The sequence below is a fragment of the Mchenga conophoros genome, linkage group LG9 (assembly GCF_057382185.1).
Source record: "Mchenga conophoros isolate Kocher_MC1m ecotype Shallow Benthic linkage group LG9, M_conophoros_male_GT1.1, whole genome shotgun sequence".
NCBI lineage: Eukaryota > Metazoa > Chordata > Actinopteri > Cichliformes > Cichlidae > Mchenga > Mchenga conophoros.
The window spans coordinates 5,801,641-5,816,433 of NC_140534.1; the positions used below are offsets into that span (position 1 = coordinate 5,801,641).

Here is a 14,793-nt window from a genome sequence, read left to right on the forward strand (position 1 = left end):
TGAGCACGCTGTCGGCCTCACTGAAAGCGGAGCTTTAGCAAACACTGTTGAAATGAAGCAGGCCTAAACGCGCATGCATCATTACGTTTCTCTCACCGTGTTCTTTTTGTTTACGAACACCTATTAACTCTTCACATCTGTGTGTGTGCGTCCAGGTACTGAAGCCAGTGGTCAGTCCTGAAGTCAACCATGGACTGGGCAACAGAAGACTTATTAACTTTAACCTGTCAGGTAGGCTGCTTCACTTCAGCTACAGGACAGTGACTTGTGTGTAACTTTACTAATGTGTATATCCAAACTATAGTAAAAATTTAAGTTCAGCTTCACAAATCTGACATCTGGCTTCCTCTGCATTCCTGTGCCGTTTAACAAAACAGAAGATACACAGAACAGCTCGTCGTGAGAAAACAGTTTTACCAACTGCAGACACTCCACAGTTGCCTGTGAAGGTTAATAGACGGTTTAAATAAGCCGCTGCTACACCCTGAAGGTTTTGCTGGGAAAAGTCAGCCAGTGCTCAGCTGCAGAGAGAGAACAGCATGGTTGCACATCCCTGTGGCTCATCCTCTGGAGTGAGTACATGCAAAGTAATATCGATATAATCCAGGCAATTTGGAATAACTGGTTATGTTAATCCGAAGCATTTTGTTCATCACCAAGTTAACAGCTTTCTCAGCTAACGCCATTATGTTCTTGTGACAGTTCTGACAGAGGCTCATGCAGTACGTTAGGAACAATGTTTTTATGGAGGCTTTACAATTTCTAACAGTAAGTGACAGTCGTGCTGCAGTATGCAACGCATGCATTACTTCAGTCTTCAGCCACTGGAGCCAGTACAGTATCTCAGTATTTTCCAGAAAGCGGATTCAAAGTACTTGAAATGATACATTAAATCATTAAAAGATGTCATAAGACAGTCGTAGGAAGTCTGTCTGTGTCGCTGTTACAGTGCTCAGCACACTATATGACGTTCTTTCAGCACTAGTTTCTAGGATGATTTGAACTGGAATTACTGGACACTGCATCAGCCTAATAAAAGCTGCATTTTCACTGCACTCGTTTGCCTTTGGGTCCTCAATACTCCCACACTTGTTTTAGACCTGATGTTTCTAAACACTTATTGCCATCTCCAGGATTTCCAAGCTGAAGTTGGCTGAGAGCAGAAAGCTGTTTACTTGGTGTTCAGGATTAGTCACTAAGCTAACATGAATGTTAGCCTGTTGTTATTAGAAAATGGTAAGATTAACTTCAAAGTGTTCTTCCACATTATCTAGATTATATCTATATTCAGAAATACACATTACTTAGCATATACTGACTTCAGAGGATGAGCCACAGCATGTCTCTGTGCTCTCCATCTGCAGCTGAGCACTGCCTGATTTTTCTCTGCAGGTTATGTAAATCATATATTACCTTCAAAGGCTACTGTGCAGTGTCTGTAACTGGAATGTCTGTTTTATTAGAAAGAAAAAATGGAATACAGAGAAAGCCCAGATATTCCAGTTTTCCACCACGGTTACATTTGTGAGTCTGTGCAAACCCCCAGGTGAGCCCGTGACCTTACGTTGATGTGTTAATGGTCTCGTGTCGAGGCAGTCTGGACTTGTTGTAGTGATTTCTCTGCTGCCTATTTGATGTTATTTTAATTTGGGGTAACTCCGACGTGTCAGCCCTCACTCCTTTCTGCGGTTATGTAATTCATGTTTTTTCCCCCTTTGTAGTTTAAGACCAGACTGGGCAGCCTGCTGTTTTATTTTTTCCAGAGTAAAACCTTTATTTGTGCTGGTGCTATAGAGGGGAAGTCTCCCAGCCGTCCATTTGTGCTGATTTTTAATTCTTAGAATGTTTTTAAACAATGTGTTTTATGCTCTGTCACACATCGAGTGTAAGCGCACTGTTGGGATTTAGCTAAAGAATAAATGTGGAAAAAGCCTCACTGTGGACTGCTGTGATGTAATTGTGCTGACGTGTAGATCAGTAAGGCTGAGGGTGGGCTAAAGCTGTGAGTGTTTCCAGGAGCACAGCAGGGATCAGAAACTGAACATGATCTCTTTATTCAGAGTAGTTTGTATATCTGTGGTTTTGTCTGGTGAGAATCTTTCTAAACGTATTACCTCTAAAAATACTTAGTCTAAACAAGCTGTAGCTTTAACTAAATGAACATCGGAATCATAGACTAATAGAAACCAGACACACGTGTGTCTTCCCAATTTTACAAAACTGTGTGTGTGAATCTTCAGACCTCCAGGCAGTGGGACTGAAAAAGGGGATGTTCTTCAATCCAGACCCGTACCTGAAGCTGTCCATTCAGCCCGGAAAGCACAGCATCTTCCCGTCTCTGCCACACCACGGCCAGGAGAAACGTTCCGGAGTGGTCTGCAACACTGTCAACCCTAAGTGGAGCACAGAGGCAAGCCTTCGCAATTTCTCTCCTGTGTGTTGCTTGCATGCCATCTTTAGACTCTCAGAGTGTTTAAATGACAGTATCAGTATCCATCCTTGGCCTTTCCTGCAAAATGCAGGCTTAAAGCTGGAAACCTAAAGTCAATCACATGTTTTGAGTAAGTTTGACTTAACCAGGAGGAAATGTGCATTCTTTAAACAGTACACTACTTCTATCACCTCTGGCTTTAAAAGCAGCGATTAAACAGCATATTCGTAGATACGTTTTGTTGGGAGCATTTCAAAGATGGAAACACCATCACCTGATCTACAGTCTAATCTTCAAAGATTTACTTCATAGAGATATTTTCGCTTGTTTTTATATTCCATTCTTTTTAGCTTTCACATGTCTCCATGTTTGATGGTATTCTCATCTAATGAATGCTGGCATAAAGGCATTGTTTCCTATTTAGACCAGATTGTGGTGGTTCATGCACAAGTACATGCTGTTTGTGTTTGTGATACAGACCAACTCTCCTTAGAGAATGTCTGCGTTAAACTTAAGCTTAGCCGCCAATACAGTGCATAACAGCAACAAGTGTTTTCTAGTGCCATGCTGTGAAAGATGGAAACAGCTTTCATTAAAGACATGTAACGATCCCTTGTTTATTTGTGCTGCTATAGATTGGTGGTCTAATCAGGATATAGCCTGCCTCTTGCTGTATGACAGCTGGGATGGGCTTCAGCCTCCCTGCCATCTTAAAATGGATGCTGCTAAACAGAAGGACCATTCAAAACAAATTGAGGACCTTATTCCTAAACACGGACCAGAAAACTGCACTAATTGTGTACAAATTATGCAGGAAACCGTCCCCACCACAGACTCAAACATGACAAACCTCTCATACCACCTATGCAAGAGTCAAGTGAAAGAATATAGAGATAGTTTACGGATGTGACGCAAAAGAGAGCCGTCAGATGCTCCAAATAAACCTTAGACTTAAACGTTAGAACAGGCTTTTCGCAGCACACCGTGTGATAAATACAAAGAAAACACATCTAAAAATATATAGTTTCATGCATCGGTCAAAACACTCAACTCCAGGTACACGACGCTCAGCGGAAAACACTTCACACAAGTCAAGTTGCCAGAGATTCACAGAATTTACAGAAAATTGACTATTTTGTGAATTATATTGTTATTGGCTGAGAAATGTTTTATATCGGGATATGAGATTTTGGTCACATCGCACAACTCTATCATATCGGTGTATTTATGTTCCCAGCAGGTGCCCGAGGTCTTGTGACCAGGGCTTGCAGGCCAGCACACTAGATTAAAGAAACCGTGACAGAGCCTTTGTTTCTGTGGCTCCCAGACTCTGGAACTGTCTCCCGTTGAGTTTGAGATCTGCAGACTCTGTCAGTTCTTTTAAAAAGCTCATCTTTTTAAACATTTTTTTTATGTTCTAGCTTCTGTGAAGCACTTTGTGATTTTATCTTGAAAGGTGTTACATAAATGCAATTTCACTTACTTATTTATAATTCATCCACACACACATTCACACACTGGTGGAGGCAGCTACAGTTGTAGCCACAGCTGCCCTGGGGCAGACTGACAGAAGCGAAGCTGCCATATCGCACCATCGGCCATCACCAGTAGTAGGCGGTAGGTGAAGTGTCTTGCCCAAGGACACAACGACCGAGACTGTCCGAGCTGGGGCTCTGACCGGCAACCTTCCTGTTACAAGACGAACTGCCAACTCTTTGAGCCACGAAAATTTAGCATTACTGTAGTGATAATAGGAACTGTGAAGCTTACACATTCCTTCCAGTGACAAAATGTCAGAATGTTATACCGTTTCCACATGATGTGATTTTTTGCTTTAAGTTGTTATTAATGGATTTATGAACAAGGCTACTGTGTGTAACCCCAGAGGAGTATTAGAGCTACAGAGAAGCTGTTTGACCACAAGGAGACACAAAGTGCCTCAAGAACTGATACAAAGGCACCCAAATTACAAAAACAAATAAAAAAAGGATTGTGCAATTGTAAAAACAGGCAAACATACAAGGGAAATATGACCAGAAACCACAGAAGGCAGTGAAGAAAAATGTATGCAGTTAAATGCAGAACGACTGCAAATAAGCAAAAAACAAAACAGGAACTGGATGGAAGTAAAAATAGATTTTAAATGAACACAAATGGATGCGAATGGGATGTTCAGAATGTCTGCAGAAAGACACGAAATCATCATTACTGGATGGCATATAACACGAAAGACAATAAAATCATTAAAAAAACAGTGAAAAGAGACAGAAAACCAGTATGAGAAGAGTCAAGTCTGTACAATCAGAAGCAAAATGATTCTGAAAAAGCTCAAAGGTTTGAATCACACTGACTTCACATAATCATTTCTTCTTTTTTGTGGGAGAAACTATTTCCAAACATGCACTAAGTTTAGTCAACCTGCTATTTTCAGATAACTAAATGCTTCTGGTCTTATTTTCAGTGATGTTTGAAGAAATGTAGCCTGAAAATCTGTTAGTTTGGTTGAATCATGACGGGTAATACAATAATAATACAATGAGCAAAATTTAAGTTATTCAAGCAAATTCACTGTCTGGATGGTGTACCACAAAAAAGTCAGGAAAATAAATTCTATTAATCATTAATATTATTAATGACTTGTGGCTATGTGGTTAACACATCCACCTTATACATAGAAGATCCTAAGTAAGGAGACGAACCCAGTGTCATGGGGTCAAGTGAGGCTAATGTCTCAAGGTTAGCATCAGGAAGGGCGTCTGGTCTAGAATCTGCACCAACTCAAAGCTGTGGATACATCCACTGTGATGACCTCTTAAAGAAGCAGTTGAAAGTACCAATGGTAAATATAAAATGGTAAAGGGCCTGTATTTGTACAGCGCTTTACTTAGTCCCTAAGGACCCCAAAGCGCTTTACACTACATTCAGTCATCCACCCATTCACACATACTGGTGGTGGCAGCTACACTGCAGCTGCCAATGTTAATAATAAACATTTTAGTTCTCTGAAAATCATCCAAAAGGCCCCAAATCAAAAACATGGTGAAGTCCAGCACCTGAATTAGCAAAGGTGAAGCATGGCCAATACCAGCTGGCTCCAACTGTCACATGACACTGTGTGGCAGGCAGAAGGTGAAACCCAATACAGGACTCTCAAGACGAGAGTTTAACTCTGACTAGACAGAAACCAGGAACTGACTGTGTGACTAATAAGCTGGAAGCAGCTACAGTTATACAGCTCACACAGGGCACACAGCAAGCAGGACGACACAACAAAACAAAAACAGAAGCAAACTGAGGGTTTAAATAAAGATTAGGCCAGAGTGGAGAAACTTGGGGAACACAGCTGAATAGAATCAAAATTCTCTTCATTCCCCAAATTGTCGTATTATATAATTTCTCTTATTGTTGAAACAACAGAAGCATTTACAAAGCAAAATGTCCTGCTGCGCCCCGTACAGCACCAGAAAGGATAGTTAGGGTGAAATCAGTGTAATCCATGAAAATCGTGTTTGCTTTGTGAAAAGCAAAAGCACCTAATTATTGTAGACTTGCTGGAAATTACTCTACAATCTGTTGTGGACAAAGCAAATGAGCGGCATAGTAGGAAAACAGAACACAAAAAATGTAAAAAACAAAATATGACGTTAATGTTAAAAGAGTCCGCTACATTTAATTTCCCCACTCGTGCAAAATATATTATGTTAAATCTGTTTGTTTGTTTTTTAGATTCATTCCTTTGTTTTTGTATCCAGACATCACAAGCAGGGAGTAGCTCTAACAGAGGAACTGATTATATGCCCTTGTTACGACCCGGCTCAAAAGCCACAACATAAAAAAGGAGACGAATACCAGAGTCTCGGTGAGCAGAGGTTTTATCTTAAAATGGAAAACCAGGTTGGCTAAAATGGCTGGTGCCACCGAGGCAAAGACAAGCGAGCTCTCTGGGAAGCTTGCCTCAGGTATGCTTTTATCCACACCTGACTAGGTGTGGATAAATGAGGTAGCCAGATATTTGACATGGTTTAGGGACTGCATTGTGAACAATACAAAATGTGAATAAGCAGTAACCATTGTTTCAATAGGAGATTATAAATGAGGTGATGCCAATCAGCACTGTTCTGTGCTTAAGCTTCTACATGATCTGGAATAGAACAGGCATAACTATGCTGTGACCCTGTGATTTGTGCACAAGCTCCACTGATCGCAGGATGTCCTGTGGCACAGTCTCTATCTTTATTATGTCCCTCAGGAGACTCATACAGAGATTTAATGTGGTGTCCCAGTTGACAGCATCCACTCAGCTCTAAGTCACTTTCCTTTTTCCAAACTGATCCCATTTTGAGCGAGCTGCTCAGCTTGCTTGGCAGTGATGTACTGTGTCAACTCTAATGGAACATGCTGGCTCATCCAGCAGACTTTCCATACTGCAGTCCAGCACTGCGCTGTATGAGACACAATTTTGAATCAAAACTGAATGTTTAATATGGCTTCCTGTCTGTAGAAGCAGACTCTGTTGTTTACATAAAGGTGTGCAATTCTCTGTTAACAGATAATTGTGTTTTAAAATGAAGCCTGATTAAACTAGAGCAGAAGCAGAGTAAGAAACCATTAGTAACAATTAAAGGTTGAACTAACGGCTAAAAAGTCAGGCGAACAGAGGTTGACCTGAATGTAACGGATTTAACGTCCAAGTCAATCAACAAAACAGGCTACAGGACATATACAATGGCAAGTAATAAACTAGGGATGTAAGCAAAACAGCAAACAATAGAAGAAGGATAGAAGCAAATGACATGAGCGAACACATGTAACTAACAGTAACTTCCAGGCCATGGCTAGCTGCTCACAAAAATCCACAGCTTCCATGAATAATGCTTTTAAACAGATCCAACTAACTGTGGAGGAACTGAAGAAGTAGTAGACAGGAATGGAAGTCAAGATGAAAAACAGGTGGAGGACCCAAGAGCAAAGAGCCTACAATACACAGTTAAAACACTGAAAAGAACTGAGGACTGTAACAAACACTGGCAAGTTAGCACAATGACACTGGAAGATTGTGATTATCTACCACTAGACGGAACTAGGCAGTCCATCTGCTTGATGAACTGTTCTTGGGTCAGGATTGTTAGCTAATGGCACCAGCGCAAGAGCGAATGTTGTAAGCACTGTGTGAGGAAGTAGAAACATACCCCTACATTCACTTGAATTTCACACCTAACCTGGTGCCTAGCGCTTTAACAGTGACACTGTTCATGTCTATAAAACTGATGATTGTTTCCTGGCAACAGAAAAAGAAAAAAAATGAATTAAGGTGTTTGTAAGAATCTTCTTATTGCAGATGTTCATCAGGGGAAACAAAGACTTTAGATGCTACTTCTACTCTCTCCAGAGGTGCAAGAGATTGCCCAGGAATGGTGGCACTAGACAATGGATTTGTCAGTAGGCAGTGGTTTCATACCTATAGATCTGTAGATCTATCACATGGCAGTTTACACCTGTGAGGAATAAACCAACTTTGTAGTACAGAAACCAAAGTTACCTGGATAAGACAGTACAGGCCTCAGGACAGGAGCCCAGTTCATCAGTCACATTAAAGTGGGACGATTAGCCTGCCTGACCAGGCAAGATTGCTAATTTTGGCTTGATTCTAATCAATTAACAAAAAACTGAGATTAAGGTAATTAATCTGGCTGCTGTCCGTTTGCCAGCTCCTTAACATTCACTGTTTTATAACCACTCACTTTAAATACAGTGGACAGCCCAGTGAACCTGCTCTGTATGACCTTGTAGGGATCAATGGCCTGATGTCGAGACGCTTCAGCTCCTCCTGCGTGGTGGATTTGTGGTGCTGAAATGAAAAGAGCATTTTTTTGGCTTGAGGTGAATGTTGTTGTGATTTGGAGCTGTACAAATAAAATAGAATAGAATTGCCTTTATTTTTTGTGAGACTCAACCTCTGTACGCTGTCAATCAGAGATGAACCTAACCATGGTGGTGTTATCGGTAGACTTGACGATGACGTTGGTTGGTTTACAGTCATAAGTGTACAGGGTGTACAGAAGGGGGCTGAGAACGCCTCCCTGCGGGGATCTGGTGCTGAGTGAGAGTGGGGGAGAGAGGTGGGGCTGACTGAGTGAGGCCGGTTGGTTAGGAAGTCTTTGATCCAGGAGCAGGTGGCAGCGGGATCTGAAGGTGGTCCAGTTTGGTGGTGAGGATGTCTGGGTTTATAGTGTTGAACACTGAGCTGTAGTCCACGAAGAGCATCCACATTTAGCTCTTCCTGTTCTCCAGATGGCTCAGCAATCTGTGAAGGGTGATGGTGGTGGCATCCTCCGTGGACCGAGTTGCTCTGTGAGCAAACCGGTGGGGGTCAAGGGAGGGGGGTGGACAGTCTGTCAGAGCTGGGGGGCTCTGGCCTGGTAGTTGGTGAAATGCAGAAGGCAGCTGTGAGCTCAGCCTAAATCTTTAACATATAACTCTGAAAGATGACAGACAAGGAGGGCTGAATTATGTGAAATTTAGAGTCAAGGATTTGTGGGATTCTTATTTAAAAATACATGAACCGCAGCCCTCATAGCGCTGATAAGTATAAGCCTAATGGATGGATGAATGACCCAGAGCAACTTTACTCTCTACTCTAAAATACAGTACATTCAGTATATACAGTAACTATATATACCTTGATGGCGTTGTTTCCCTTTGAACTTGGGTTCTATGAGCTATTTCTGCTGTGATAAAACAGGTAATTATTTACACGATACCCACATTACCCCACATCCACCTCCCGTCCATCCTGTGCAACCCCACTGGCACCTTCCTCTGCCTGCTCTTGTAAATGATTCACTCGTTCTCCATTTAATCCTCCTCATTTATCTCTCTGCACTAGGGATGGGTACCGGTGTCCGGTGCCATCTGACATAAATGGTAGTAACCAGACCGAAAAGCAGCGCACATTTCGGTGCTTTATTTCGGTGCTTTTTTTTCCTGAGCTGTGATACACTTCTAGCCAATCATTTTACGTTTCCGAGAATAGTAGGCGGGCCCAGGTACGTACGTTCAGTTAGAGCAGAGCTACAGATTAAAAATGCCCAAGGCGAAGCGGTCAAAGTCTGGCTGTACTTCACAGCAAAAGATGCAAACTCAGCAGCAACAAGTGCTTTAAGCTGATACTGTGATACTGTCAAAGGAGGTAACACCTCAAATCCGATGAAACACCTGGCGACGCATAGCGTTTTTTTTAAAAGCCCAGAAATGCACCGTATTTGATAGCTTGCTGCGAGACCTCACACCGAGCGCATCTACTGCGGGTGTGGTGCCTGTTATGCAACATCCCCCAAAAACCCGAAGAATAGAGTCCTGGCCCCTAGCCCTGCCAGTGTAGCAGAAATGATGAGGATGATGATGCAGCAGCCGTTCTTCTCTGCGTGAGTAGCTTAATGTTGTTCGTGTGTAATTTACGTTGAGTACGCTAACTGCGTTATTACATTAATGCATGTAAGGTGAACTAGCAAACATCATCATAGCTACATGCGGCTGTCCTCTTGTTTGATGGCAGATACTCCCTTCACCCTGGCCAAAAAGGCTAAAATGACCAAAGAAAAAGTGGGAAACAGCTGAACATGAGAGGTTTTTGGACAAAGTTTGTGTTTTTTCCATTGTTTAAGCACTGCTTCCAGCCAAGAGTGATACCATATATGCTCTATAGCTGCAGAAAAGGCTAACATTGTTATCTTTTTACAAAAACCAGCTGAACATGAGAGGTTTTTGGACCAATTTTGTGTTCTCCATTCTTTAAGCACCGGTTTGAGCACCGTTTGAGCACCGGCACCGTTTCAAAAGTACCGATTTGGCACCGGTATCGGATAAAACCTAAACGATACCCATCCCTACTCTGCACACAGATTTCCACAGCTAACTCTTTTTTTCCCGGTTTTCATTTTCCTGCATTTGCCACTTCATTTTATCCCATGCAGTCAGATCCATTTTACATTGTTCTGCTCTCATTTCTTGAGTGAATATGTTTTTCCTTCTGTCCTTCCCACAAAAGAACTATCAGGGACACACAAGAACACAGTGAGTGAAACAGATCGGAAAAACAGCAGCCAACATGATCAGCACTTTAGTCATTGTCTGAGACACTGGCAAGGGTAGCAAAGCAGATAGAATGTAATGTAGCAGCCACAACACATGCAGGAAGTTGTAGCCTGGAGCTTCCAATCACCTAAACACACGCACACACACACACACACACACACACTAATCCAATCAAACTTTAGTGTCACCCCTTCAGGTTTCATTTCATCATGTCCAACTGCACTTGCAGGGAAAAGGAAGTTGTAGCCTGGAGCTTCCAATCACCTAAACACACATGGATATACAGAGACTTGGCTAAGATATTAAGAGAAGGAAAACCCAAAAATGTAAAATCTGCTGCTGAGAGAGAAGAGGGAGAATAAGTGTATATGGATGGTACTTTACAAGAACACAGCACCGAGCAAAAACTACTGTTCCTACATCGTATCCTGTAGTCTCAGAACGTAAATGACCTTGTAAATAAATGTTAAACAGTAAATAAAAAGTAAAATGTTTATTTATGCTATTTAAACAGTGAAATTAACTTTTTTCGTAGTTAATAGTTTTATCATTTTTCATTAAGGGCTGGTTTTAATACTTGTATGAAAACCTTTTGGAATCAAGGACTGGCTAATGTGTAGAGTCCACGGACATCAGCAAGTGTTATTTCCTTTCTTGACATGTTCTGCCAGCACGCTCCAAAGAAACACACCCTTGTTTGCTGCTAGTTTTGACTTCAGTGACTTAAAAGCATGCTGTGGTTGTTAAGATCATGTGAATGGCTTAAAGGACATTAAAGAGAGCATTTCTTTGCTAATATATACCTAAAAAACCCTGCCCTTTTCTGGATGCTCCAAAACTGATCAGAAATGCAAAGTCTGCAAAGGAAATCCAGCAAACCAAAGCAAAGTCTAATTTGCCCTTCCTCCTCTTGAGCATAAATAGTGTTCGCCATTTGTTGTAAAGCCTCTGTGTTTCATGAAAGCATCACTTGATTATAGACTGAGTAATTGTTGTGATGGGTGTGAATAGAACAGCTGGTTATGAAACTACTTGTTAGTCAATTGTCTGTAACCTTTGAGCCTCTGAAAATCTCCAAATATGCTGTACTTTTGTTAAGACCTTTAAATTAAAAACCTCCACACATTTAAATGATCCCTCAGAAAAGTACACATAGCTAAGGATAGTTAACCTTGGGGTTACATTTTGTCGAAATATTACCTGTAGGGACAGAAATGCTAAAATAATTACTAAAGCCAGTGCTGGTCTTACTTAAGCACAAACATTTCAGAATCTAAAGAAATATCGTTATGTTACTGTTCTATGTTACAGAAGGAGTCTTTAAGTTTAATTTAAAAAGGAAAGGTACTTTTAATGACAGGTTTAGTTGTTGTGTATACCACCAGAATCTTCCTTTGATGTTCTGATACCTTTGATGAGGCGGCTTCAGGGCAATCCATACTTTAGACTGACATTAAGAACCTATGGAATTGGGCTGTTGGCAAAAACGAAGGTTTTCCTAATTCAGAAGTCCCTCACTGCAGCAGGCTCCTTTGTATTAATAGTATGGTTGCAGAAAGACCTGTTCTACAAGGTTTTCACAGGAATTATTCATGTGGGCATCTATTGTATAGGAAATTAGGCATTTAGATTTACACAGTGAAGTCTTAGGAATTCAGTTTTAAGCATCATATTAATGAGTTTGTTGACTAATCTGACACTAAAGAAGAAACATTTCGACCACTTACAGATGAAGAAAATAATGTTGATTAGCTCATAACTGCTGTATAAAGACACTTGAGACCATCAGTGGAGAAGTACTGGAACAAATGGGTTCCATGATGGCTGCACGTCTCAGCTTGCAGAATAGAAGTGCTGCTAATGCACTGATGCCTGAGTCCACGCTTCAAAGAGTCAGAGTTGTTATTCTGGCGTGAGCAAGGTCAAAAGCATATTAAAGACGAAATGTTTCTACTCACCAGTATATAAAGAGTTATCAGAGCTGCAGTTTCTTTATACTTCATCATGACCATCATGAAGTAAACATTAGAAATACTCTCAGAATAAAGGCTTCAAACAAGCCTATTACACCCAAAAAAGGGTGTTTTTGGAGCTCCTTGCATCAGAGCCTCAGCTGCAAATTATCCTACTTTAAAGAGTGAGGAGGCTGAAGTTAGTCCGAATACTGTCTGAAGCATCAAACACTGAAGGCAGAGCAACATATATCAGCTAAAACATTAAGACCACTAACAGATGAGGTAAAGAACACTGATTACTTCGTCATAATGCAGGTTGTTATTGGAAATCCTTGGTTCCTACTGGAGCAGGGCGATATGACCAAAAATATTTATGACGATATACATCTGAAAATTTGCAATAACGATATAACTGACGATATAATTGACATTAGACAAATTACTTTACAACTCCACAACTTTATTAGTGCAAAAAAACCCCAAAAAACATCAATGTATTTTCACTTAAACAAGCAGCTGTTTTTTATGTGCATTAAAGTTATATACAAATGTAACAGTGCAAATGCAAATTCCTCACTGACAGTTTAACCAAAGGGCATTTCCAGTGGAAACTGGCCGACATATCCTCAGCACAACCAGGTATAATATCCACAAAACTTAAAAGAGGTTATACACACACAATACGGTAATATTATGTTGAAGCACAGCACATATCACTCCGCGAGGCTCCTGCCTACGATAGCCGTAATGCTCCGACAAGCCATCAAGCGGTGCGGCTTCGTAGCTCAGCAAAGTCGTACTAAAACATTTGACAGATTTTCGAGCGCCGTGCACATAAAATCGTTTCGAGGTCAGTAAACACAACCAGAGTTCATACATAAGGCACACGGGATTATAAGGGGCTCTGTCGATGGTCAGAAAAATCAAAGGATTGATTTTAAGTGCGCCGTATTTTCCAAACAACACGATAATAACGACGGCCCGCTAGCATGTGCTACCAAAAATAGTGCTTTGTTGTGTATCTGAGGGACGAAAGCTAAACCAGTTCCACACCACTGAAGTTGCAGCATTTTTACTAACCAGTTCTGGTTCATCCGTTTCATTCAACGATCCGCTTTCGCCCTTCTCATTCTGCGTCGCCGCCATGCTTTTTCCGCCATGTGCGTATGAAAACAAAGGCAGTGCGCATGCGCGTTTTACCCATATTCTATTGCGATATTTCATTTTCTTGTCGTTGCCCAACATTATACCAGTATTACCGTGAACAGTGTGATATAGCCCAGCCCTAATTCCTTAGTATTAGACTAAGACCATTCTCTTTGCAATGACAGGCCCTAGGTACACAATGCACTTTCCACACTGCAATAACTGCTTATGAATTGCTTGAGGGACTCAACAAAGATCATCTGCCTCATCTTCAAAACACCCAGATCCTGATGAAGTATATCATCAGAACAAGGCTGATGCCCCATTCCACAGCATCCAAATGATAAAGCCCCAGTGCCAGACACCACTGTGATCACCCAGAGGTCCTATGTGCATTCCCCAACAGGGCAAAGCCTCAGGACAATATTAGGCTGGTGGTTTTAATGTGCCTGTTGATGCCCATTACTTCCACATCATAATAATTTCAAGGAGTGTTAACCTTAAATGAAGACGCGGACATAAGACAGGATTTACAAGAACTCTGAAATGCAGGTGAAGACAGAGACAAGGAAAAGAGGTCTTTGTATTGACATTTGAATAAAATGTATAAATGCAGAAGGGAAGTCCCATCATGGGTTTGTTGTTGTTGTTTTGTTCTTTGATAAAAACCAACTAACAGGTTTGTGCCAGTACTAATTTAAGCATTTAACGTTTTTGGTGCCAGAAATTCTGAAGCTTGTCTCAAAGAGCTTTAAGCTGCAATCAGTATTTCCCTCTAAAATCTATCTTGGTAAGAGTGAATAAAAAGCTTTGGAGGATTTGGACTCTCCAAGCAGTGTATAAGAAGCTTGGACAGTCATCAGAACCCCAAAAGAGAAAGATGGGGAATTGGATTCTCTCAAATAAATAAAGTACAAATAACACTGAGGAAGAAAAATAAACCCCAAATTAGGCACGCTAAGCTACCAGGAAATGTTTTAATCCAGGACGAGTTACATGGTTGTGATTCCTGAGCCTTACTGTATGTGCAGAGTTTCTTTTAATGATTATCTGCTGAAGAGGGAGCACTTTAACCCTCCCACATATTTGCAGAAATTTGAACTCTAACAATCACGTCTCCAGTATTCATTTGAGATAAGTCGTTTTTAGTAACCTGGGGAGAACTTA

At 41.1% G+C, this 14,793-nt stretch overlaps 1 protein-coding gene across 4 annotated transcripts in view; it reads left to right on the top strand.

Annotated features, from left to right (window-relative positions):
- The window catches only part of hecw1a (HECT, C2 and WW domain containing E3 ubiquitin protein ligase 1a), an 89,140-nt gene that overhangs the window by 36,651 nt on the left and 37,696 nt on the right, over positions 1 to 14,793 (top strand). For all 4 annotated transcript variants that reach the window (XM_085286194.1, XM_085286196.1, XM_085286193.1 and 1 more), the window contains 2 exons: positions 156 to 231; positions 2,241 to 2,410. In XM_085286194.1, the coding sequence (XP_085142320.1) occupies positions 156 to 231; positions 2,241 to 2,410 (246 nt within the window). The remainder of the gene's footprint in view (positions 1 to 155; positions 232 to 2,240; positions 2,411 to 14,793) is intronic.